At 40.6% G+C, this 23,822-nt stretch overlaps 1 protein-coding gene across 1 annotated transcript; it reads left to right on the top strand.

The window, feature by feature from the left end:
- The first annotated feature begins 1,363 nt into the window (after positions 1-1,363).
- Positions 1,364-22,448, top strand: LOC306787160 (uncharacterized protein). Its single transcript, XM_079282227.1, has 6 exons — positions 1,364-2,248; positions 7,452-7,567; positions 7,805-7,873; positions 21,339-21,390; positions 22,039-22,075; positions 22,154-22,448. Exons 1-6 carry the CDS (start codon positions 1,795-1,797, stop codon positions 22,194-22,196), a joined length of 771 nt encoding a protein of 256 aa, XP_079138353.1. The 5' UTR covers positions 1,364-1,794; the 3' UTR covers positions 22,197-22,448.
- The last annotated feature ends 1,374 nt before the right edge of the window (positions 22,449-23,822 follow it).

Below are 23,822 nucleotides of genomic sequence, written 5' to 3'. Positions count from 1 at the left end.
GATTATGTTGGAGTGAATGCAGAACAAATTACTACTTATGTCACTTTCCATATGTTCAAGTGAGTTGCAACATCATGAATCTCTTAAAGGAGGGACTTTTATTTTGAGAAATGGTATCCCCTTTTGATCAATTCATATTTTTTGCCTCTCTATTAGACAGCAGCCCTTTCATCCTGTCCATTTGGAGCAGCTAAAAATACTTTGCATTTAGGCATGGTTGGACGACACCTTGTTTAAAGTAGTTTGTTTTAAGCACACCCCAGCATTAAGGTTAGGGTGGTGGATGGGTGTGTAGCATTTACGGCAGTCTACGGCAACTTCCATGCCGAAGACTGCCATCACAGATGAACCATCAATTTTATCAATGCCTTTTGTAACTTGAACTGTAACGATGATCTTACCCTGTCGTTTTAGCTAAACATATCTTAACCATAGTTTATTGACCATAGTCATGATCTTTATCAAACTTTAAGAGCTATGCATGGATATTTTGAAATTCAGAAAAACAAAATATTGCCACTGAACCTTGAGAAACTTTGTCAGTGAACATAATCTAGGGCTTTTAACACCAATGTCCTTTCTGGTGATATGGAGCTGGATGTCTTGCATATTAAGTTATCATTTTCACCTGAGAATGACCGTGGCCATGATAGGATGGTCCTCTGAGAAGCAGCAATGTGATGATGCAAGAATTCAGTGGATCACCAAAAGTATTAGGATGCATCTTCTTACAACCATGTATATCCAAGGAAAAGTCCTAGAAATCCAAAGACTTCCATTGTTCTGGAATGGAGGGTTGATCTAAGGGAAATGCTGGACTCTAGAGCAGTCATTCAGGACACCATAGGTGGTTTGCAAGACATTTTATTAGGTTGGGCAAATATATTTGCAGAAATTCTTCCATAGTCTATTACCTAATATTTATAGCTGCAGTACACCTCTGACCAACAGACTTATTGAGATACCTCACTCTGGACCATAGCATTGGAAGGATGGACAAACTTACTCTCCCAAATGATGTACTAACATCGTTATACCTCGGCCCTGCTGCTAATGTTCAGCTAACTTCTTCAAAACATATGTCACGATATGGTCATCGTTGCTTGGGCAAAGTTCTGCTGTGCCCCCCTTTAAAGTTTAGCTTGAACATTTGTTCTAAAGTTTAACTTGAACATTTGATGATGATGGCAAAGCAAGTATGTGCCACTCGTTCCTTATACCCCCTCCAATCACTCCCCTCTTCTCTCAGTAACTTAACTTATGGATAGTGCAGGCCTGCCCACCAGCATTTGTCCCTGTCAATCAGCCTGACTGCCCCCCTTTCCTCTCAGCTTACCCCATAGGTTGGTCTCACTCTTTTTCCGTCGCTCTCACATTAGTCCTGTCTGTGTCTCCGGCGTTGACCAGTTACGGACAGCTCTCCTCGGAGTCTCTTATTGCAGTATTAACTGATCACACAAGTGCTGGACTTGACTAAAAGACACATTGTCTCTTTGTGGTCCCAGATTCAAAGGGAGGACACCTGCTTTTGTCAGGATCATTTTTGCCAAGACTTGGGAACAAGTGTCTGGATCTCAGCTTGGAATATCTTCTTTGCACTGGACCTGGTCTAAAGGATTCCATTATAATTGGTGTTCATTTCCTCTAGCCATCTGAAGTGCGTGTACCACTGAGTGGGTTTGAAATTGTGAGGTTGTGTGTTTTAGGGACAAATAGGCAAAGAGCTGCAGTGCTGGACTACTGCAGTGATTCCAGGTTAATTCCTCATTAGCTGGCCCGGTCCTGGCTGTGAACATGGCATCGTTGAGAAGTTTGATTCTTGCAGTGTTGCTGGCGCTGCTCTGCACCTTCCACACCCCTTTGGCTCCAACTGCCAATGCTCAGGATCTGCCACTCCGCTATGAGCAAGGTCTGGTAGCTGATCATGACGACGACGATGATGATGATGATGATGATGATGATGATGATGGCGATGATGACGACGATGAAGATGATGACGATGACGATGATGACGATGATGACGATGACGATGACGATGACGACGATGACGAAGACGATGACGAAGACGACGACGACGACGAAGACGACGATGACGACGAAGACGACGATGACGATGATGACGACGAAGACGACGAAGATGATGACGACGATGATGACGACGATGACGACGATGATGATGACGATGACGATGACGACGATGATGACGATGATGACGATGATGATGACGATGATGATGATGATCATGAAGGTCAGTCACTTTAAATATTAAGTAGTTTACATTTTCTCACATCTCTTCCTGTGTTCACATGTATGGAGATATCTATACCTGAAGCACATTGCAAACTGCGTACTGTTAAAGCATCAGCTGTTTGTTCTAGGCTGCGATTAGCTATTCAAACACAGTACAGATAGAAATGCTACATTCGACAATGTTTTATTTCAAGTGTTAGTTATGGCTGATGCTTTGACATGCAGTTGGCAATGTGTTTAAGGTACAAATGTGTGCACGTACATTAGAGGACAATATACGAAAGGGGAGGAGCTAAAACAATATTAGCCACTCCCCTCTCGTTGACATTCTTACAACCTTATCATCTCTTTGTCAGTTCTTATTTTAATGTCTCAGAGCGCATAGGTAATCAAAATCCCTCCTCCACCCCTTTCAAGCTGTCCATTTCCCTTGCTGTCTCTGACACTGTGTTCTTTTCCCTGCTTAACTAGAGTTATGAACACTCTGGGGAAATTGAACTGGCCCATCTGAAGTCCAACTGTCTGAAGTCCTTCGTACAGTACACTAGATATGAACTTGGGGACTGCAGAAGCGTTGATTTGAGAGAGAGAAAGAACAAAAAAACAATTTCACACAAACCAAGCCTGACTTGGAAATCAGTCATTGGGGTCACTAGTTTGAGATCTTTTGATTTGTGTTTCATTTGAAAGAATGGTTCCTCCACTAGGATCTTCCTTTCTCATTTGTTTTAGATCAGATTGACCTGCATTTGTGTCTTATGTGAACCTACAGAGAAAGAAAGAGAGACAGTGATTTGGGGGGTGGGTTGCTAGAGAAACAGACAGTGGGAGAATAAAGCGCGAGGGGAGGTGCAGGAGGGCCACCACCTAAATTCATTCATTTAAAATTTTAGAATACAAAGATGTCAAGTTTCTCTCTTTCTCCATATCTCTCAATCTCTTTCTTTCTCTGTGGAGCATTTATGCCGCTGTCTGTTAAAGAGCCGTGTGATGCACAGAATTTATTTTTTAAGTCTGGTGTGTGCACTTGTAAAATTGCTAAACACAGATGAGATAATAGAATAACTTTCAATGTATCTATAAGCAGTGTAATAATCATACCTCTTTTATTTTCTAAAACACAAATGTTCTGAACCATTAGATAAAATAATAACTTGATGCAGATGTCAGTAGCTTTATATTAATGATGAATATTTGTTTTGAGTTTTATGGAATTTCCCCCTTACTATTCAATGCTTATTTGGCACTGATGTAATTCAATACAAATATTTGAGTAATTTGTGAAACTAAGCTGAACAGTTGTACAACTCTTCATTTGAATTGAAATGTTACAATAGTGGATTTACTGAGCATTTTTCAGACTTTTAGGGAGAGAGTGTTTGGGAAAAGAGAGAAATGTCTCTTTCTATAAAGGACGTAAAAGAGCTAAAGCTCCGTCTGATGTCAAAATGTCAAGAGATGAAATGGTTGTCTGCTTTTTTCTCTTCTTGTTCGGTAAAAAAATTATTTTGTGATGACTGTGATCATTCATTTGTGGAAAATATGACAATCACCACTATCCATATGTCTTTAACCCTACTTTCATTCATTAAATAAATCAAATGATCATAAAATGCCTTAATTCAAATCTGTTACCAAAGACTTGTATAAATGCATAGAGAGCAATATTACTTTTAATCAGAAGCCTGTAAACATGTCATATTACCTGTTTGAGGACCAGAATGCTGAGCTACAGACATTTGAAACCTGTGAGTATGTTGTGACCACAGCATGTTCTATGTGAACTGTGTTATATAAAATGCTTGTCTGGGAGATTACAATTGTTGGGGGATTTAAGAGTTGGGCACTATTGTAATATGACTGCAACAGTCTTAATTACAATTAAGAGCCTGACACAGAACATCTGGGTGAAACATTTTCTTTGGTGATTTAAGGACAAACCCATCTCCAACAAACCACTGCAGTAAAGATAATGTCAACCTCTGAAAATATAATAGACAATAAAAACTGAACTGGTAAAAAATTACTTCCAAAGCGTATTTTAGATTGCTGAAAACAACTGAAATTAAAGCTGCGAGCAGCGATGAACGGGCCCTCACATCCTCCAGCACGTCGGGGGTGCCGGCTGGACTCCGGCCTGTGCATGTATAAAGTTGCATGAGTTTTTGAGCATCCCAAGTCACTAAACCCATCAGCTTCCTTTTTCATGGCGAACAATGCGTCGCCACGGCAACAGCGTTCAACGAAAATGCACAATATTCTTGATGATGCATCATCAATGTCTTAAGGCCATCCTTACTAAATTTGAGACTCATCAGGCCACCTCGCTAGGAGGAATAAATAAAAGTATAAAATATGACATTTCCTTTAGCCAGTAGGCGGCGCTATGAGTTATTGAATTTTTTTCAATTGAAGTATGTTCAAGCTTGAAGTAGCATCATGCATAAGAAGTTTTGTGTGGATTGGATTCATGTACCTTGGAGTTACAACAACTTCTTTTTTCATAACCAATGAGGTTCTTCGATGAAAACTCCAGATTTTGATAACTTTTAATCACAAAGGTCTTAAGAGCATCCTGACTAAATTAGAAGTTGATCGCATAAATTCTGTAGGAGGAGTTTGTTAAATTAAAGTACGAAGGCTGAAGAATGCAAAAAGTGACAAAAAGTACAACTTCGCATGTTTACTGTAGCGCCCCCTAGTGGTTGAATCCAAAACAAATCTCAGCGTATGTTACAGGATGCAATGTGCACATATGCTGCACATTTTGTAATTTTAGGACAAACGGTTGAGATGTTATGCGTATTGATATATAAGCCACGCCCTAGAATGTTTATTGGTCCATATCTTGTAAACGCAAAGAGATATCAAAAAGATTTCGATAATTGTTGACGATCTAGATCCATTAATCATCCATAGCAAATTTGGTAGTAATCAGACCCAGCATGTAGGAGGAGTTTGCAAAAATGTGTTTTTCACTAAATTCAAAATGGCGGAAAATCTAAGTAGGCGGACCTTAGGGGGTCTGAGAGGCTTTTTTGTAGATCTAGTGGAGTCGAACATGTGACACACTGGCCGAGGGGCGTCGCCGGTCCGACTTATAGGGGGCGCTAGAGAGCCATTTCTTTACACAGAAAGATGCATTCAGATGGCTATTTTCACCAGGCCTGACAAGTGTCCAAAATTTGGTGAGTTTTCATGCATGGCAAGTACCCCCAAAATGCGTCCGTTTACCAAAACATTAGAATTTCAATAGGGCCTTCGCTGGCCCGACATTGTCGGTTGCTCGGGCCCTAATCATTTTCTTATTGTGTCAAAAAGCAATTTGCAACATATTTGTTTTGTAAATTTGTCACAGTGGTGGAACAAAGTAAATTTTTCCCTCCTTTGCCACTTTGATTAATAGTCCACTAATACTATCTAACAGCTGTATTTATGAATATCTTACACCAAACCAATCTCATCAGTTAATGTCAAATTTGATATATTGTTATAAATGTAACTATCCAACAGAAAGTCAAATAGTTAAACGTGCCTCACCACTAAAATGCAGCCTAACCTTAATCCTGGAGCCCCTGCAGACCCCAGAGGCATGATAAAGAGGTATACCGGTACTTTATCATTTATCATAATTTCAATTTTTCATGGCTTTGTCAATCATTTTGTTCCTAATGACTTAATATCCTTGTTGTTTCTGTTATAATTAGTGCCTTTATAAATACCAATTGGGGGCCTGGGGGGCCCCAGTTAAAAGCATCCAAATGCAGTCTATGCAGTGTTAACAGATGAAATGGTACAGATAGTTTAAGTATGACACACATTTCCTCATGTACTCAGTTTGATTTTGTTCTTACCAGTTAATTGTGAATGTTAGTTAGTTCTGATGGGCAGGTGGTACCTTACATGGTAGCTCTGTCATCAGTCTGTGAATGGGTGAATGATGACGTGAGTTAAAAAGCTTTGAGTGGTCAGAAGACTAGAAAAGAGAGCAACAAGTTCAGTTTATTTAAATCCGGGTTTTTTCAGATGACATTAATTCTATAATCTAGAAGAAATAACATTTTGTTTTGATGGTTGTTTCTTACAGTCAGTAGTCATGTGTTTGTAGAATGAGAGTTAATGTAATAATATTCAACTATTATAATATACAGTAAAGTTATATGGTCGGGAGTCATTCTGCTGCATAATAAGTACTTTGACTTTCATAAGTTAAGTACATTTGACAGCTGATAATACTTTCATAATTTTAATTAAATGCTATTTTGAATGCATTACTTTTACTTGTAATTAAATATATTTACATTGTGCTACAGCTACTTTTACTAAAGTAAAGGATCTGCATATCTTCCGCCACTGTTGGTTTAAATTGAACATGAACTTAAATTTAAAATGCATTTCAAATTACAGCTTTAAGTCAAAAATGAAATGAATGAGATGAAGCTAAATGGCCACTGAGCAGAAAATAGAAGCACCTGTAACACAATGCAATGTGATGCAATTACCTTACACTCGTCACAAAATTGTTAACTGTGAGCCCATAACTATCCTTCCTCCAACTTTCCACCCATCATGTAAAGTTGACACAGCACACAGCTCCAGATATAAACCTGTTCTAGTCTTCAAACTAGAGCCTGACACAAGAACCCTTGACAAGGTGTCCTCTTTGCTCGATTGGTAATTCTGTTTTGCAGTGAAAGGTGCTTTTTACATGATGTCCACTCTAATGTAATCCAGACCACAATCTACAGCCTCAAAAGTTGGCACAGATGCACCTCTGTGTTTACACCTCCGCCAGGATTAACAACCATGAAAAATGTTGTTCGGACTGTTTGCTGGCAGTGTTCAGTACTCTGTATTCAAAACATAATACACACACAATTTGGCCTGTAGTTTAAGAGAACTGGGCTATTCTTGATGAAATTATTGAACTTCCAAGGAAAATTTGTAAAAAATAAAAATAAAAATAAAATAAAACAAAAAATCTTATTTCCTTCAATTTAATCCAGAAATATGACTTTATTCTGACAATTTTTATAATTTCTTCATCTTTCTCATAGAAAAAGAAACCAGCAGCACAGAACTATACCACATCATTAAATGTTTACACTATCATAATGGTGTACATTTTGATAAAGCACAGTTTGATCCTTTCATGTATTTTAGTTTAAAATTCATACATTTACTGTCAATATTATGTGCAGATGATGATGATGATGATGATGATGATGACGATGATGATGATGATGATGACGATGACGATGACGAGGATGGGGCTTATCACAAGGGCTCTGTGTGCTCATATTGTGAATTCTGTGAGGTAGGTCTAAAATTATTTAGAGAAATTTGATGTTGTTATTAAAGCTAAGTCAGAAAACTAGAGACCTTCACAAAATGATGTGATGTGAAATCCTAAATTAAAACTTAACAATGTGTGGTCATGGGAACAAAATTACGAACTGAAGTTTGTTTTATTGCTCATTGAAATGGAAGTAGTACATACGTACATCCAATCCTGCCCTCTACACATTTCCTAACTATATGTGTCTTCTTGCAGCACTGTGACAGCTGTGACAAATGTCCCTGTAAAGAGGGAGACAAATCTGAACACTGCGATGACTGCAAGGTGAGAAAATACACATTATGTGACATTTGACTTCTGGTCAGCCCGTGCTCTCTCTAACACCAGAGAAAAGGAAACTCTTTGTCAACTTTGTTTGTGGCGTAAGGTTGTGACGAAGGCCCCAGTGCTTGATATTATGACTGGCTCCAGTGACTATTATGACTAGCAGTGCATGCATTATTACAAGTTCCAGTGCATGCACTTATTACCAGTTACATTACATTAAAGTCATTTAGCAGACACTTTTATCCAAAGCGACTTACACTAAGTGTATTCAACATAGGTATTCAAGAGAACTAGTCACCAGAAGTCATAAGTGCATCTCCTTTTTTAAACAAGCATCTAAGAGCATAAACTGCAGCATAAACCAGAGCAAAAGTACAGTGCAGAAACAAACTAATACGAATACAATAAGTGACAGAAAATAGCCGTGACCGGGTCGATCGGCCGCAGGGACCTCTGAGCGACGGGGCAACCAGTCGCCCTGAGGCAGCAGAGCGAAGTGGTCGGCGGGGGTGTAGGGCTTGACCATGGCCTGGCGATAGGAAGGAGCTGTTCCTTTCACTAGCACCAGAGTCTTAAACTGGATGCGAGCTCTTACAGGGAGCCAGTGTAGAGAACGGAGAAGGGAAGTTCTGTGGGAGAACTTGGGGCGATTGAACACCAGACGAACTGCAGCTTTCTGGACAAACTCCACAGGACTGATGACCGACGCCGGGGCTCCGGCAAGTAGTGAGTTGCAGTAGTCCAGGCGGGAGATGACAAGAGGCTGGATGAGCACCTGCGCCGTCTCGTCAGTGAGGAAGTGAATCCTCCTGATGTTGTAGAGCAGGAATCTGCAGGAGCGTGTAACCGATGCAATGTTTGCTGAGAACGAGAGTTGGTCATCCAGGGTCACACCCAGGTTCCTCGCAGTCCGAGTTGGCGTCACCACGGTATCATCAATGGTGATGGACAGGTCTCGGTGCGGGCAACCTGCATTTCAGTTTTGCAGTTCCAGTTCCAGTGCATGCAGTTATTACCAGTTACAGTGGTTACTAGTTATGAAAAAACACACACAGAGACACCATCAGGCTTACATGTATTTTACCAACAAGAGTTACTTAGGCAATTGTATTGCGAATAGCTCTATCTGAAGCAGGGGTATTCAATTAAAATTCATTAAAATGTGATAATGGTTACGAGGCTAAGTGGAAGGAGATGTAAAATGAATGCAAAGGTATTCCAGTACAAGCAATGATCGCAGACCACACATTAATGTTAACTTATCGTACCCATCTGAACCCCATCGTCTCATTCACCCTGCACACCTGGTTTGACGTTGTAAAGCAACTAAATGTGTGGACCCAGTTAAGAAAACTTGGATAGCTTGCATATGACACAGAATTTGCACCAAATAGTATAGATTCTAGATTCAGGTACTGGACCAAACAAGGTATTACTGCTTTCTGTACAATAATGGAGAAAAACACATTACACAGCTTCCAGATATTGAAGGAAAAATACAATTTAGAAAATTATGATTTCTTCAGATATTTACAGTTATGGCAGTATTTTTCAAAATAAATTAAGAGACATGAGGTAAATATGGAACCGAATGAAATAATACATTGGCAGCTCCAAATCAGTCATTTCAAAACTTTACCAGGGAATCACAAAGGGCAGAGGAACTACCACAACATATATCAAGGAGAGATGGGAGAAAGAACTAGAAGATCGAATATCCAGTCAGCAATGGGAGAATATGTGTGGAACAGTGTTCACTACTTCCTGTTCAATGTATTGGCGTGAATTTAGCTGGAAGAACCTTGTTCATTTCTTTATTACCCCTAAAATGAAGACATACTTAGTCTCAATAAACCATACATGCTGGAGAAATTGTGGGGAGGGTTGTGCAAACCACCACCATATCTTCTGGTGCTGCTCCAAGATACAAACATTCTGCCAAAACGCTTGGATAATTATGCAGCATATTCTTGGGCAGCAGATCTTATTCACATGCAAGTCACTTTATTTGGGTGATCTACCAGAAGGAATAACAGGAAATGACAGATACTTCCTGAAAATATTAACGGTAGCAGCAAAAAAAGCAATTACTCGTAAGTGGCTACAAACCGACCCACCTTCAGTCGAAAATTGGATTGAAATCATGAAAGAAATTCACGATATGGAAAGACTGACTTTCCTACTGAGATTAAGGAAAGACACATGCATAGCAAGATGGACAAAATGGACCAAATATTTGTCAGAATAAGAACTTGGCTGGTGACTTGCCCTCCCGAACCTCACACAGGGTTTTTTTTGACTCTGTTCATTGTTGAAGCTCATTATCTTTTCTCTCTTCATACAGGATGCTACTTCATCTGTACAAATCTAGATCTTAACATAAATATTGCTGTGTATAGAACTCTTCCAATACATAATTTTGATATCTGATCCTGAAATTATGGTTGACACGAGTGACGGACAATGTTGTTGGCATGCTGCATGGTTGTTTTGATGTATTTTGTTTTTGTTTTTGTTGAATTTAACTATTTGTTCAAATGTATTTCCTCCTGGCCTTTTGCCAGGTGCATGAATTGCTAGTATTATTTCTTACTTGTTTAGGATTTGTTTTTCTTTGCAACAAAAAAAACCTGAATAAAATATTTAAGTATTAAAATTCAACGAGGTCCATTTAGAGAGACTTTCCTCATTCAAAGTTTCGGAACATCACAATAATGTCTAAATTTGTTAAGGTAGAAGTTTTTACCTCATAACAAAGAGAAGGCCGGAGCCATGTGGCCGGCTTGTGCCGTCGACACGCTGCAATAATAACGCTACCAAAACTGGTTTACAATTATAAGGAATTTAATTCCACTGATGTAAGCACGATTACAGTTATACATTGGAGTATATACTCCTAATGACATATTAAAACAATAAAACCCCATTTGCAAAAACCTCGCTCGGCTCCTCCGGTTAACACGTCTGTCGTTCGGGGGCCATGGCACAGAGAGAGAGCGAGGGAAAAAGTCTTTTAAATTAAACCTCCCACATCTGTTCGAAACACCTCCTCCTCCGTTTATCCCGATTAATTATGCATTCTCAAAACCCTTATGATTATGACTAACTATGAATTATTAATTATGAATTATTAAACACTTTTATTATATCTACTAACTACAGTTTTTTACTCAAATTTCTTACAATTCCCCCCTAACTCACAGTTCACTGTGAGTTAGCTACTCAAATGTAGTTTGTTATTCAAATGTAGTTGGTTATTCAAATGTAGTTATTTACTCAATGTCCCTGGAGACCTCCCCCCTACTCAATCCAGGGAGAGGCTTCCTATCTATCTAAACAGAGGCAACCAATTCATGCACACAGATATCATTTCAAGTATTTCTGTTCAGTTCGTTTCAAGATAGAGTGCGTTGAAAGTCACTGCCTTCCATGTCTTGGGGCTGGCAGGATCAGGATACAGCCTGTAGGCTAGAGAACACATACTGAGAAGCCTTGACTGTTTTACACTTGACAAAATTACATTTCTTAATCTTTACACCCTAAAATCCCCTTATAACCCAATTAAACAACAAATAAAATCTCGAGATACTCATCCAAAACAATCCATCTATTTCCCAAACTTCCAACATCTCACTGGATGTTTTAGAAGTCCATCTGGGCCTTTATCAGGTCCTTCAGGATCTCCGAGAGGATGGTCAGGAACCGCTTGTGAAGTTCTGCTATGGCACCGCTGGTGGCCTCATCTAGACTGTGGCCATCAGAAGCTCCAATTCGTCCTCATCCTCGTCACATAACTGGTTGCCCTGGACTGGTGTCTGGCTCATCGTTGAAGCAATAAACCCCTGTAGAAGTCCACGGATGCACGGGAACCCCCATCCACAGACAACTAGGAGGCCTATGACGACAGCACACAGAATAATTACGATTGCCAAAAATGTATGTTTTCACTGGCCAAGCATACTTCCCAACCAGTCGGTGAATGGATTCGTGACACCAGAGTTGTCTGCTAGCTCTTGGCTGAGTGCTGTCAGTCCCTCCAGAGCCCTGGTCACCGATCCATCAGGAGCTGTGTTATTTGGAATGAAAGTACAGCACGCAGACCCAAACATCTGGCAGACGCCACTTTTCTCTGCTAAATCATATCGAATGCCATTCTGTTCTGCAAGGTCATAAAACTAGTCTTCGCCAGCTGTGCATGCAGTCCTGATATGGCGTCACTGGTGAAGTTTACAAAACGCTGTTGGTTATAGTAAATGTAGTTGATCCAATCGACATTTTTATTAATCATCACCCTCTGAGAGAAAACAGATTCTAAATCTGCTGCTATTTGATTTCTGGCTTGAAAGTCATTAGACACCCCCCTTGGCAGTCTTATGACATCTTATGTACACTTGGTCATCAAAGGCTCCCTTCGGGCCACCGGCATCTCTTTTGGATCTTCTGTTAGCATGTAGGCGTGGAGAGATGAGTTCTCTATAAGTTGCATCAGTGACAGGCAAGATATAGAATGACAATATAAGTTGCACCAACGCACATCTACCTGTCCAATCTTTAGGCTGGATTGGATGTATGGTTCTTCCTCCACACCATCACCATAAATCAGCTCTAGGTGCTGTCTGTCTTAACACACTGTTATATAGATAGTCGCTAGCGTTGTGACTGTTGCTACAATTTGCAATAATTTGCAATAATACTACCTACATTGGGCCCCTTAGCTGTATCTGAGACTATACAATCAAATGGACCCTCTGTAACCTTGAACAGAGGTGGGGTATTATATTATACAGGTGGGTACTCTCAGTGTAGCCTCTGACAAGTGTGATGGAGGGGCAAAGTGTCATCAGTAAACAGAGTTAAAATACAACTAAATTCAGGACTTATGAGTCTGAATCTTGAAGGAACTGGTGTTGCTAGGGGTTGCTAGGTCCTGAACACACAATACAATCTGTACTACTGACTCTTAAAGGATTACATCTACCCACCCCCTTTGTACACATCACAGGCATAATATGATAACAGCTTCCCATACTTATGTGTGGCAGGCCCACACTCGTCAGTTATGATGCACAAGGTTTTGGACATCCACCCGTAGGTGTGTTCATACTTGGGACAGGAGACTACTTTACAGAAGTCGAACTGGACCGTTGATGTTGTACCTTCTTTGAACATAAGAGTGAGAGTTACATTTTCATAGGTGAGTGTCGTCAGAGAAGCCTCTCTACGTGGTCTGAGATCGGTTTGATTAGCTACTGAGGCTAAATGTCGAATCCTGATGTAGTCATGCATGTGATCTGGTTCCTGTCTGTGGTTAATTCCACATACTAAGAGGTAAACTACTGAACTCAGGAATAAAATAATTACAGACTTCCATAACCCACTGAACCTAGAGTCTCCTACTGGACGCCCTCGCTTAAACTGTGGGGAAAACGTCATCTTCAGTACTGTCTAACCCTCTTTTGAGGTGTCTTTGGCTTCAAATTTTCCTGTCTGATGTTCAATCCTGTCTCTGCGAGTGTCTTACTCGTTACCTTCGCTGCTGCACAGTGAGTGAGGTGGTGCCAAGTAGCTCCAGTTTTACCTTTCACCTTTACTGCATGTGAGGTTGCCAATACTACCTCCCATGGACCGGTCCACCTTGGTTCACTCCACTTGCGTTTGTGGACTTTTATCCACACCAGACTGCCTGGTGACACGTCAGCCTGCTTCCTTTCGTCAGCTGCTGCTTCTGCGTTTGTCACCTGAGAAAACAACACTCGGCTCATGTTAGTTAGAGCTCCCGTATATTTCTCAATTTCTAGAGTTAGCAAGTCTAGTTGTGGTTTATCATGACGTTATTGAATCTCAAAAATTGTGAGTAGCACCTTTACTGAAAACTATTCTAAATGTGGATCTACAAAAAATGTTTGACACCTTACCATATCTCCCCTTCACCTCGATATCTCTGCTGTAAGGGATCACATGGCAATCATCTATGTATCTTGGCTATACACTGAACCTCCCCATGGTCCTGGTGACAGCATGGGCATCTGTTGATGTCTCATGGGAGGAGGTCCAGCTGGACCTGGTCGTAGGTACTGCTGATGTTGTGGTGGGAACGGAGCATGTTGTGGTGCTGCACTGATCGGTCCTCCTGCTCTTTTATGAGGGCAATCTCTCACCCAATGACCTTCTCTCCCACACTCCTTTACATACAAGACCCCCATGCCCCCCTTTATCGTTACCTCTCCCTCTGTTGGATGCACCACTTCTGCATCGTGGTGGGGGCTGATTGTACACCACCGTGGGGGCTGGTACTGCTGGATTTTGTTGCTGCTGGGCTTCTGCTGCTATCATCTGTTTCTTGGCCTGAACTTTTCTATTTAATTCTCTGTCGACCTCTGCTACTTGCAGTTTCAGCAGTCGCCGCTGCATTCTCTTTATATCCTCGTCTTCTTTACTTTCTGCTCGTCTTTCCTCTATCTGCTGTTGCAAATCTTTTCTGATGCATTCTACTTCTCTTACTTCACATTTTAGTCTTCCCACCAGTTCTCCTACTTCCCTTACTCCACATCTTAGTTTTCTTACCAGTTCTCCTGCTTCCTTCCTCTGCTTCTTTAATGTGAACATTATGCAGCCTAGGAGTATTCAAATGTGTGTATTAAATGTGCATGCTTGTCATCACATGAATCAAAGTCAACTCACCCTCTGTGTTGTATGGCGTGTGGCCGTTGACTCCGAAACTGGGATCCACTGCTTCACTTCCCAGATCTGGACCCACTCAACCACGCACCTTGACTAAAACAAACACAAAGCTGCCAAAAGTTCAGCAGTAAATGTTAGCATACGTCTGTAGTGTAAGAGAGGTCAACGATCTCTCAAATATGTTGCGCCGTCCGTGTCAAAATTGATTCTTAGGAACTATGTAAAATAGTAAGTGTACCAAAATTAGTCAATACTGGATATGTGAAGGAATCTCGAATCCAAAATTGAAGCTAGAATTCCGAAATCAAACTCAACATCTAAATCAGAATCACAATCCAGTTCCAAATCAGAATTCGAAAGGTTTAAAATTGGAAGTAAAATGAAATAAAAAAACAATGAATAATTAATCAATTAAATATTAAATTCAACTTTAAAATCAATAACTGTGTTCAAAGATATTCAATCAGAAATACCAATGCAAGTCAAACTGTTGAACTGCACTTACACTCTGGTCTGCACAATAATGAGTCACAATTAAGTTCAAGAATTGAAGAAACACAACTGAAACCATTAATCTTTGTTAAAATGCTGAATTAAAACCAAAGTCAACGACTAAAGTTATAATGCTTAATTAAAACTAAGGTCAGGATATAAGCTCACAGCTCTTAGACAATGAATCTCTGAAAAATTCAGATTCTAAACACTTCTTTACGGTTATCTGCAGTTACTCATTCTGTTTAATTGTTTTTAAATCTCCTTTTCTTTTGCCTTATGTTTTGATGCCTTTAATGGTCTTATGTGAAGCACTTTGAACTACCCTGCTGTTGAAATGCGCTACACAAACAAACCTGCCCTGCCTTCTGCGCCGAACCGGAAGTTGTTCTGCGCCGAACCGGAAGTTGTCCTGAAACCGGCTTTTTTGTAACGGATATGCTAACCGCAATGCTAACAAAAAAAAACGGAGCTTCTAATAAAGCATACGCACACACAAGTATCACCAAAATCCCACACTTTAATTCCACTCATACGCCTTCTGTCTCCTCTCTCACTCCAGCCGTTATTTTCTTTACAAGCACTTTTATTTTTCATACAGAGTACCGCAACACCGGAGCTACACGTAGCTAGCGTTAGCTCCCCACAGCGCGGTTTACATATCATGCAATGTTAATCATTTTAAACGTATTTCCACGCTGCTAAAACACAGACTAGTCACACGTATTATTGGACTTATTTAGTCATCATTTTAAACGTATTTCCACGCTGCTAAAACACAGACTAGTCACACGTATTATTGGACTTATTGTCCGGTTTTATTATACCTTAAACCTCCGGTTAACAGGCTGTTAGCTCCTCCAGACCCGAGTTCACTGTTACGTATATGAAACGCGAGTTATTCACTGCCAACGCCAAAACCACTCACCCAGTCCGCCTAGCACCACCAAAGCCTATTATGCTACGTCTTCTGAATCATCCACACGACCCCTCTATTTTATCCATTCACAGCCAAACAAACGAGAGTGTCTTTCCTGAAGCCGCAGCCCCAGAAGCTAACTCCCGCTAGCCTAGCTCTCTAAGCAGCGTATATTTCAAGACCTGAAACTCGTGGGCTAAACCCGCAAAGACTTGCACCCCTGAGCCGGAATGCCACGAAATCTCAGTCCGCCAAGTCACATACCTGCTATTTGAACTAGTTGTCAGCAAAAGCCCAAAATTTCACTCACCGAGCCAGAGGGTCTCCCAGTATGTGCAACCTCAGTCCGCTTTAGCTAAACAACTGCTTGATACCAATGTGATGATTTAATTACACAGCGCTGTCTGCCTTTAATTGATTCTTAGGATCCTTATACTCTTGACTAATCCCTTAAGTTCATCATACTTCAGACAGTAAATCGTACTTACCTCAGTGGAACGTGGCCTCCTCCTTGGAACGTACCCACCGGCAACGGAGCGTTAGCCGTTAGCAGCGCTTAGCCAAGCAGACATTCCCCTAAGATCCTAGAAACTAACTCACAGATTTCATGAAACGGCTCTGCCTACCGATATTGTGGGCCCGGGATGTCTGCTTGACCAACGCCGCCTTCAGCACACACAGCGAGGCCGGTAAGAATGTTCCTTCGTGGTCGCCAAATTTGTTAAGGTAGAAGTTTTTACCTCATAACAAAGAGAAGGCCGGAGCCATGTGGCCGGCTTGTGCCGTCGACACGCTGCAATAATAACGCTACCAAAACTGGTTTACAATTATAAGGAATTTAATTCCACTGATGTAAGCACGATTACAGTTATACATTGGAGTATATACTCCTAATGACATATTAAAACAATAAAACCCCATTTGCAAAAACCTCGCTCGGCTCCTCCGGTTAACACGTCTGTCGTTCGGGGGCCATGGCACAGAGAGAGAGCGAGGGAAAAAGTCTTTTAAATTAAACCTCCCACATCTGTTCGAAACACCTCCTCCTCCGTTTATCCCGATTCCTATTGGCTACCTTCCAGGAGTGTATTCACTTGTCTGGCTCTGAGTTTATTATCACATTCAATGACTTTCAGTTACGTTTTAAACCCTTCTATAATAATCCTTCAAAATGAAAGTTATACTTCTGCAACTTGGCAGAAGTTTCATGCTTCTGCATGTTTATGTTTATGTTTATCTTAATTATGCATTCTCAAAACCCTTATGATTATGACTAACTATGAATTATTAATTATGAATTATTAAACACTTTTATTATATCTACTAACTACAGTTTTTTACTCAAATTTCTTACACTTGCACATGGTTTAGTCCCATATATATTGAAGTAGCCAACAGTTGTATTAAGGTCTGTATGTAGTCAACAACTGACTGTCAAATCAAATGAACCTCTTAAACCCTAGAAAGTTCAATTGAATAATATTTCAGCAATATTTCTTGTCAGATTTCAAATTGAACTGGATCAATTATAAATAACACATACTCTAATAATACATAAATTATCTTCTCTTGTTTCAAGTAAAATAAGAACTGGATTGAAGAATAATTGGAGAACAGAAAGCTTTTGAAAAATGTGCATCTTAAAATAAAGTACTTCATTTTAGAAAATTGAACTGAATTGTCCTGCAGCTTTAGATTCAGTTCATTCAGGGTGAAGTGATGTCAACCAACAAAAACATGATATGACATTTTTATTTGTGTGTAGGGACTAGGGGTGTCACGGATCACAAACCTCACGGTTCGGTTCGGATCACGGTTCAGGAGTCACGGTTCGGATCATTTTTTTGGATCAACAAACAAGAAGGGGAGGAGACAAACATAACTTTGCTTTCCATTTATTAATTAAAGAACTTCAAGAACACTTAAAGCAAAGAACTTTGGGCTATAGTCTTACATGAAAACAAAAATATTGAAGATGTCCAATTTGAAACAAAATGAAATAAATAAATAAAAATAATACATTCAAGAATTCTGTTAAGTTTAAGTGAAACATGAGGTAAGTTGATATCCTCGTCCTTTGATCAATACTGAAAGAAAGAAACAGCCAGTGAGCTTCCACTGTTTACACTGAACTGAACTGCTCGGCAACAACTTGGGTCTGTGTTTACTTCCTGTCAGGTTATGCCATTCAAATACACAATCATGTTTACCATTACTGTGACATTATTTTCAAAAAGTTGAGAATATCTCCATTGTCTGGGGAGAGGCTAGACCTTTCTGTGGTGACTGGAATATTATTGGGCCTGTCTAGCTTCACTCTGATACTTCTGTCAGCACCTGAACCAGGTGTGTGTCTGTGTGACTCTCACAGAGGGGGCGTGTCTACAGCACCTGCCCCAGGTGTGTGTGTGTGACTCTCACAGAGGGGGCGTGTCTACAGCACCTGCCCCAGGTGTGTGTCTGTGTGACTCTCACAGAGGGGGCGTGTCTACAGCACCTGCCCCAGGTGTGTGTCTGTGTGACTCTCACAGAGGGGGCGTGTCTACAGCACCTGAACCAGGTGTGTGTCTGTGTGACGCTCACAGAGGGGGCGTGTCTACAGCACCTGAACCAGGTGTGTGTCTGTGTGACGCTCACAGAGGGGGCGTGTCTACAGCACTGACTAAGAATCACTCCGCCTTGGTGAAAGCAGTCTCTGCAGTCTTTTCCTTCTCATAGAGGTCTGGAACAGCTTCACACTGAAGTGGGTGCGTGAGTGGATTTCGTAGCGTGGCTCAAGCATTTTAACAAGATTTAGAAATCCTTTGTTTTCTACACCGGAGTGTCCCCGTCGCTGACAGACGGGATGGTGGCTCTTCATATGTGTGGACATGCCGATGTTTTGCCGTTGTCGTGTGTCTCTCTTTAAATAACACCGACATACCGTAACGCTTTGTCCACCACCCTCATCCGTCATTATACGTTACAGGGAAGACAAAATGTTCCCAAACTTGCGACATAAATGACGCCGCGGCTTCTGACGTTCCTCCGCTCGCCATGACTTCACCGTTAAATGCTTCTAAGCTGCTCCGGTCACGTGAACACACTACTGCTTTATATCTGTTCACTGACACTCTGCATTGATATTCGGGGACTTGTTACTTGAAAAGGAACAGCAGCAGTAGAACTTCATTACACACTATGATGATTACACTGTAAAAAAAAAAAAAAAAGGAAAAAAAATACTCTATTGATCCGCGGTTCACAAGTGATCCGAACCGTGAGGGGTGATCCGAACCGTGAGGGGTGATCCGAACCGTGAGGGGTGATCCGAACCGTGAGGGGTGATCCGAACGGATCATGGATGGATCCGTGATCCGTGACACCACTAGTAGGGACTGTATCTGTGGTTGTTGGAACCAGCTCTATTCCTCTCTGTTAACATCATTTGTGGGCAGTGAATTCATATTCGAATTCTGATCATATTGGGCTCTTAGATTGTATATTATCTGTGACTTCATTTCAGATGTGAGTGGGTACGTTTCCTCAAACGATTTATGCTTTGACTGTAGTGTTGGTTCACATTACCGCTTTTATTAATCGCCATGGTCTCTGAACATGTGAGACATACTGGTTTTAAACTCTCCGTAGTGAAGAATTAACATTTAAGAGTTTGTCAATTCTTGGTTAATGGTTCTTGTCAGTGGCGGCTGGTGGAAAATGTTCTAGGTTGGGACATCCTATCAATTTCAGCAAACATCCCAGTATGATTTAATGCAAAAAAAATGTAAGTATCAAACACGCATTATTACTTGGCAGTTAAATATTTAACATGTATTCCAACACGAAAAAAATCTGTAAATAACACTTATATAATATAATATAACATGTTCATTTATTGAGATGCCCCTATGGACCTTGTTATAGGAGGTAAAGATCAGGAGAAGTAAACATGAAGTGTAATTATGAATACTGATGTTAAATTAAGCTATGATGAGTTTTCACTGTTAATTTAACATCTCTATTACATGTTGATGCCTCCATGACCAAGTTAAGCAGATGAGACTGAGGACAGCTATGTAGAAGAAAAGATGTTCACTTTGCATAATATGTAGCTTGACAGAGTTCTCCATGTGTGTCCTGGTGTTCTCATGTTTCCTTACCTCCTCATCCCTCACTCCCGTAACTGTCCGTGCTGGATCCGTCCCCGTTGTTTTAAAAAGCTAAATATGTTATTAGCATGACGTCATCCAGCTAGCCAAACCTGTCTGGTGTACAGCTAGTACAGAAGCTTCGCATGTACTGCTTCCCTTTCCCGCTAGTCTGCTGTCTGATTGTGAGGTCAGGCTGATCTGATATCAGCTCTTTGGCTGCAGAATCTCCGCCAAAGTTCTCCTCTCAAACGGGTCTTGGAGGAGGAGTGCTCGCGCTGGCGCTCGTGCGTAGAGACTTCTCCTGATGAGAACGCGCAGCTATGGGCCAGATCGTTCTGGCCCCAAGCTGAATCTATTTGAGGCTAAATTGTATGTCACTCATTTATATCTTGAATCAGCAATTGGCTAAACTGCTTCATAGACCCGTCTCTTTTGGGCCAAAACGATTAGGCCCCCCTAGCTGCGCGTTCTCAGAGTGTCGTGCACACAGACAGAGAGCACGAGCAGACGAGCACACAGGCAGAGAGCACGAGCAGAGAGCACACAGGCAGAGAGCACGAGCAGGAAAAGCATATATTTTGCGCAGCTATCATATTTTACACACATTACTGGGTACATTCCACAGTTCAAAAACACAAATATTGACAATTTGTATAATTTATGATTATTATAATTTATTTTTTTTCCTTTTTTGTATGGCTGATGGTGGGGCCATGCCCCATGGCCCTCTATTGACCAGCCGCCACTGGTTCTTGTCTCTGACCACATTTCTCTTTTTGGAGAACGTCATGTAAAATAACTTCTCTGACTCCGCCGTGATGCTTATCACAATACACATATTTGACTGGCTGAGTAGCATCATGTGATGTGATTTAATACGCATGCAATTGGTCGGTGTGTTTCCTGGACCACTGAACGAGTGCCGTAAAGGCTAGAAAAGCTGCGGCAGTTAAATAGAAGCGCTCCATCAAAATGTTATAATTCTCAATTATCTATCTGTTGTAGGTCCAGGGTCTGGATACAACGGTGTCTGGGTCCCTGCTCTAAAGGCTTTCTAAATAACCAAAATCATAAAGTACAATACAGCTTTCACTTTTCCATCTGTCTAAACAGCAGTGCAAACACTCTGTCCAGAGTCAGACAAAGAAGCATTCACTAACATTACATCTTCAGCCATCATACAAATGCATACTATTTTAATTTCTGTTTTCTGTATTTATTTCTCTCTTGTTCACAGATGTGCAGTTACTGCCATGTGTGTCCTGCTTGCCAAACTCTTTGCCAGCCCGGTGAGTAAATGCAGAGCTGCCACAGTATCACATCAGTAAAGGAAAGTCTTGTTGCTCATTTCAACTGATCACTCCAAATGTCCTGCACTTAAGCAAAAAAGTGGAGAGTTTTCTTTCCCATACAGTATCGGAAGACATTACATTTATTTTGCTATCGGTTTTATCCAAAGTAACAATAAGTGCGTTCAACCACTGGGATACAACCCCAACAATTGCGAGAATCAAGCGGTATATAAACTTCATCAAATATGACGTACTTCAAGTGCAACATTAAGACATTTAAAGAAAATAAGAGAACGGGTTTTTATGTTTCGTATTTTATTTTATGGGCCAAGGTGCATTCTTAACAGATGAGTTGTCCGTCTGTGACGGAAGATGTGTCGAGTGTCTGCTTTCCTGATGTCAATGGGGAGCTCGTTCCACCATCGCGGAGGCAGGACAGCAAACAGTTGGAGTATAAAGCCGGTTAGCAGCAGCAGAGCATAGAGCGTACCGGTGTATTGCATCCGATTCGAGCAGCTGCAATAGTTCGATTTCTACAGCAATAGTGTTATATGACAAAAATGCAGGCCAAGCTTTGATGAAAAAGGTTGGATTTTGCTGTTTGTTGACAGAGGCTCCAGCTCACACTTTGTCTTTTTTCTTCAGGGGGTTTTCTTGATGTAGTGACTGGATCTATCTACAAGTAAGTCATATTTACACAGTGACCTGTTCAAACATTGATAAACTACAGTCTGTGACCTATTTGTCTCTCTATCCACAGGACTGTAGCTGATGTCTTTGATGATGGCGATGATGACAACTGAGCCCGTATATGTTGCCACCATGTGGCCAAACTAATATGTTTCACCTTCACTTCTGATTTTCATTGTTATTTTTGTCTTTTTCCTTGAGAATATTTAACATGTGCTCACCAATGACTGAATAGAAGTTGTTAAAGGAATAACTAAATATATTGTGTACTGTTGTGAATGTCGTACTGTGCTTTTAGAAAACTGAATTATTTGAAGACATATTTCGAATATGTTAAATAAAAAGAGGACATTTTCACGAATTGATTTATTGATTTGAGAGTGCTTATTAGACTGAATGAATGAAATGCTGTTTAACAATAAAAGAGAGTGAAAGACAATTTGTCTGGAAAAACAGGCAATTTTGTGCAATATTGAGACTTGGACTTGAGTAAGACAAAAGTCTTGAATCTGATGACTTGACATAATCAAAATCGACTTCGATTTTTACATCAATGACATGGACATTCTGGTGGAGCTAGATTACAATTTGAGCTCTTACCTTTGGACATAGTTATGCAGCCAGTACTTTCAATACATTGTCCTTGAAGTTGTAACTTCCTTGATTGTATTTGTATTAAGAATAAGAGAACCAAAATCTGATTTAGATTAACAACGTCAAGGAATAGAGGAGTAAATTAATGTACTTTAAATACCTGGCCTGAAATACAAAACATATAACGTACAAATGCATTGGTCATAAATTCAACAAAGTCATATATATGATAGTATTTATACAGAGGCAAGCTACACAGTATATTACTTATTTACATAAATACAATTATTATGAGTCACCTACTACCCAAAATGTGGAATATGAATACATTCCTCCTTAAAACCCCTACCTCACTCATAATGTATGTTGTGGGTCTTTTTGAAAAAGTTAGATTGTAGAAATGTTCATTTTGGAATGCTTAAAGTTTATGCATCATAATCAGTTACAATGATGTCAGTTGCAACTCTTAAGGCTCTTTTACGCTTCGGAAATTAATTTGCATATATATTTTATATCATGAATCACAAGAAAGAAAATGCTTTGTGAAATGCAACATCTATTTGAATGAATGCAAGGTCAATTTTCTTCTTTTTCCACCAGACGTGACATCTCATGGCATAAGCTCGGCCTACATGGCAACATATAGCAGTGGTTGCAGCAAGAAGCATTCATTTAAACAGAAAAAGGCTGCAGAGTCTTCTGACAGTGGGCTGGTCTCTCACTTATTCCACGTGCAAGTGAATGATGTGAAACTGCTTGAAGACAGCCATCGTTAAGATCGCTGTCTTTGGTGAGGTGACTGTAGAAAGAGTGTGTGTAGTGCACCGCGGGGTCTCCAGTGACGGCACAGTTGGGTTCACTGCAACGATTTTACACACAAAAACTATATGATGAACTATATATATGCACAGTAACAGAAGATATATCATTGAAAACTATTGGAAGTGAGTCACTGCCCCAAGCGAAGTAGTTCAAGTATCTCGGGGTCTTATTCAGGAGTGAGCGTAAAATGAAGCGTGAGATGGACAGGCGGTTGGGTGTCAGCAGTGCTGTGGCCGTTGTACCTGAAGAGGGAGCTGAGCTGGAAGGCAAAGCTCTCAATTTACCAGTCCATCTACGGTCCGACTATCACCTATGGTCATGAG

The sequence above is a fragment of the Melanostigma gelatinosum genome, assembly GCF_949748355.1.
Source record: "Melanostigma gelatinosum genome assembly, chromosome: 13".
Taxonomy (NCBI): Eukaryota; Metazoa; Chordata; class Actinopteri; order Perciformes; family Zoarcidae; genus Melanostigma; species Melanostigma gelatinosum.
This window is presented reverse-complemented; position numbering and strand designations above follow the sequence as displayed.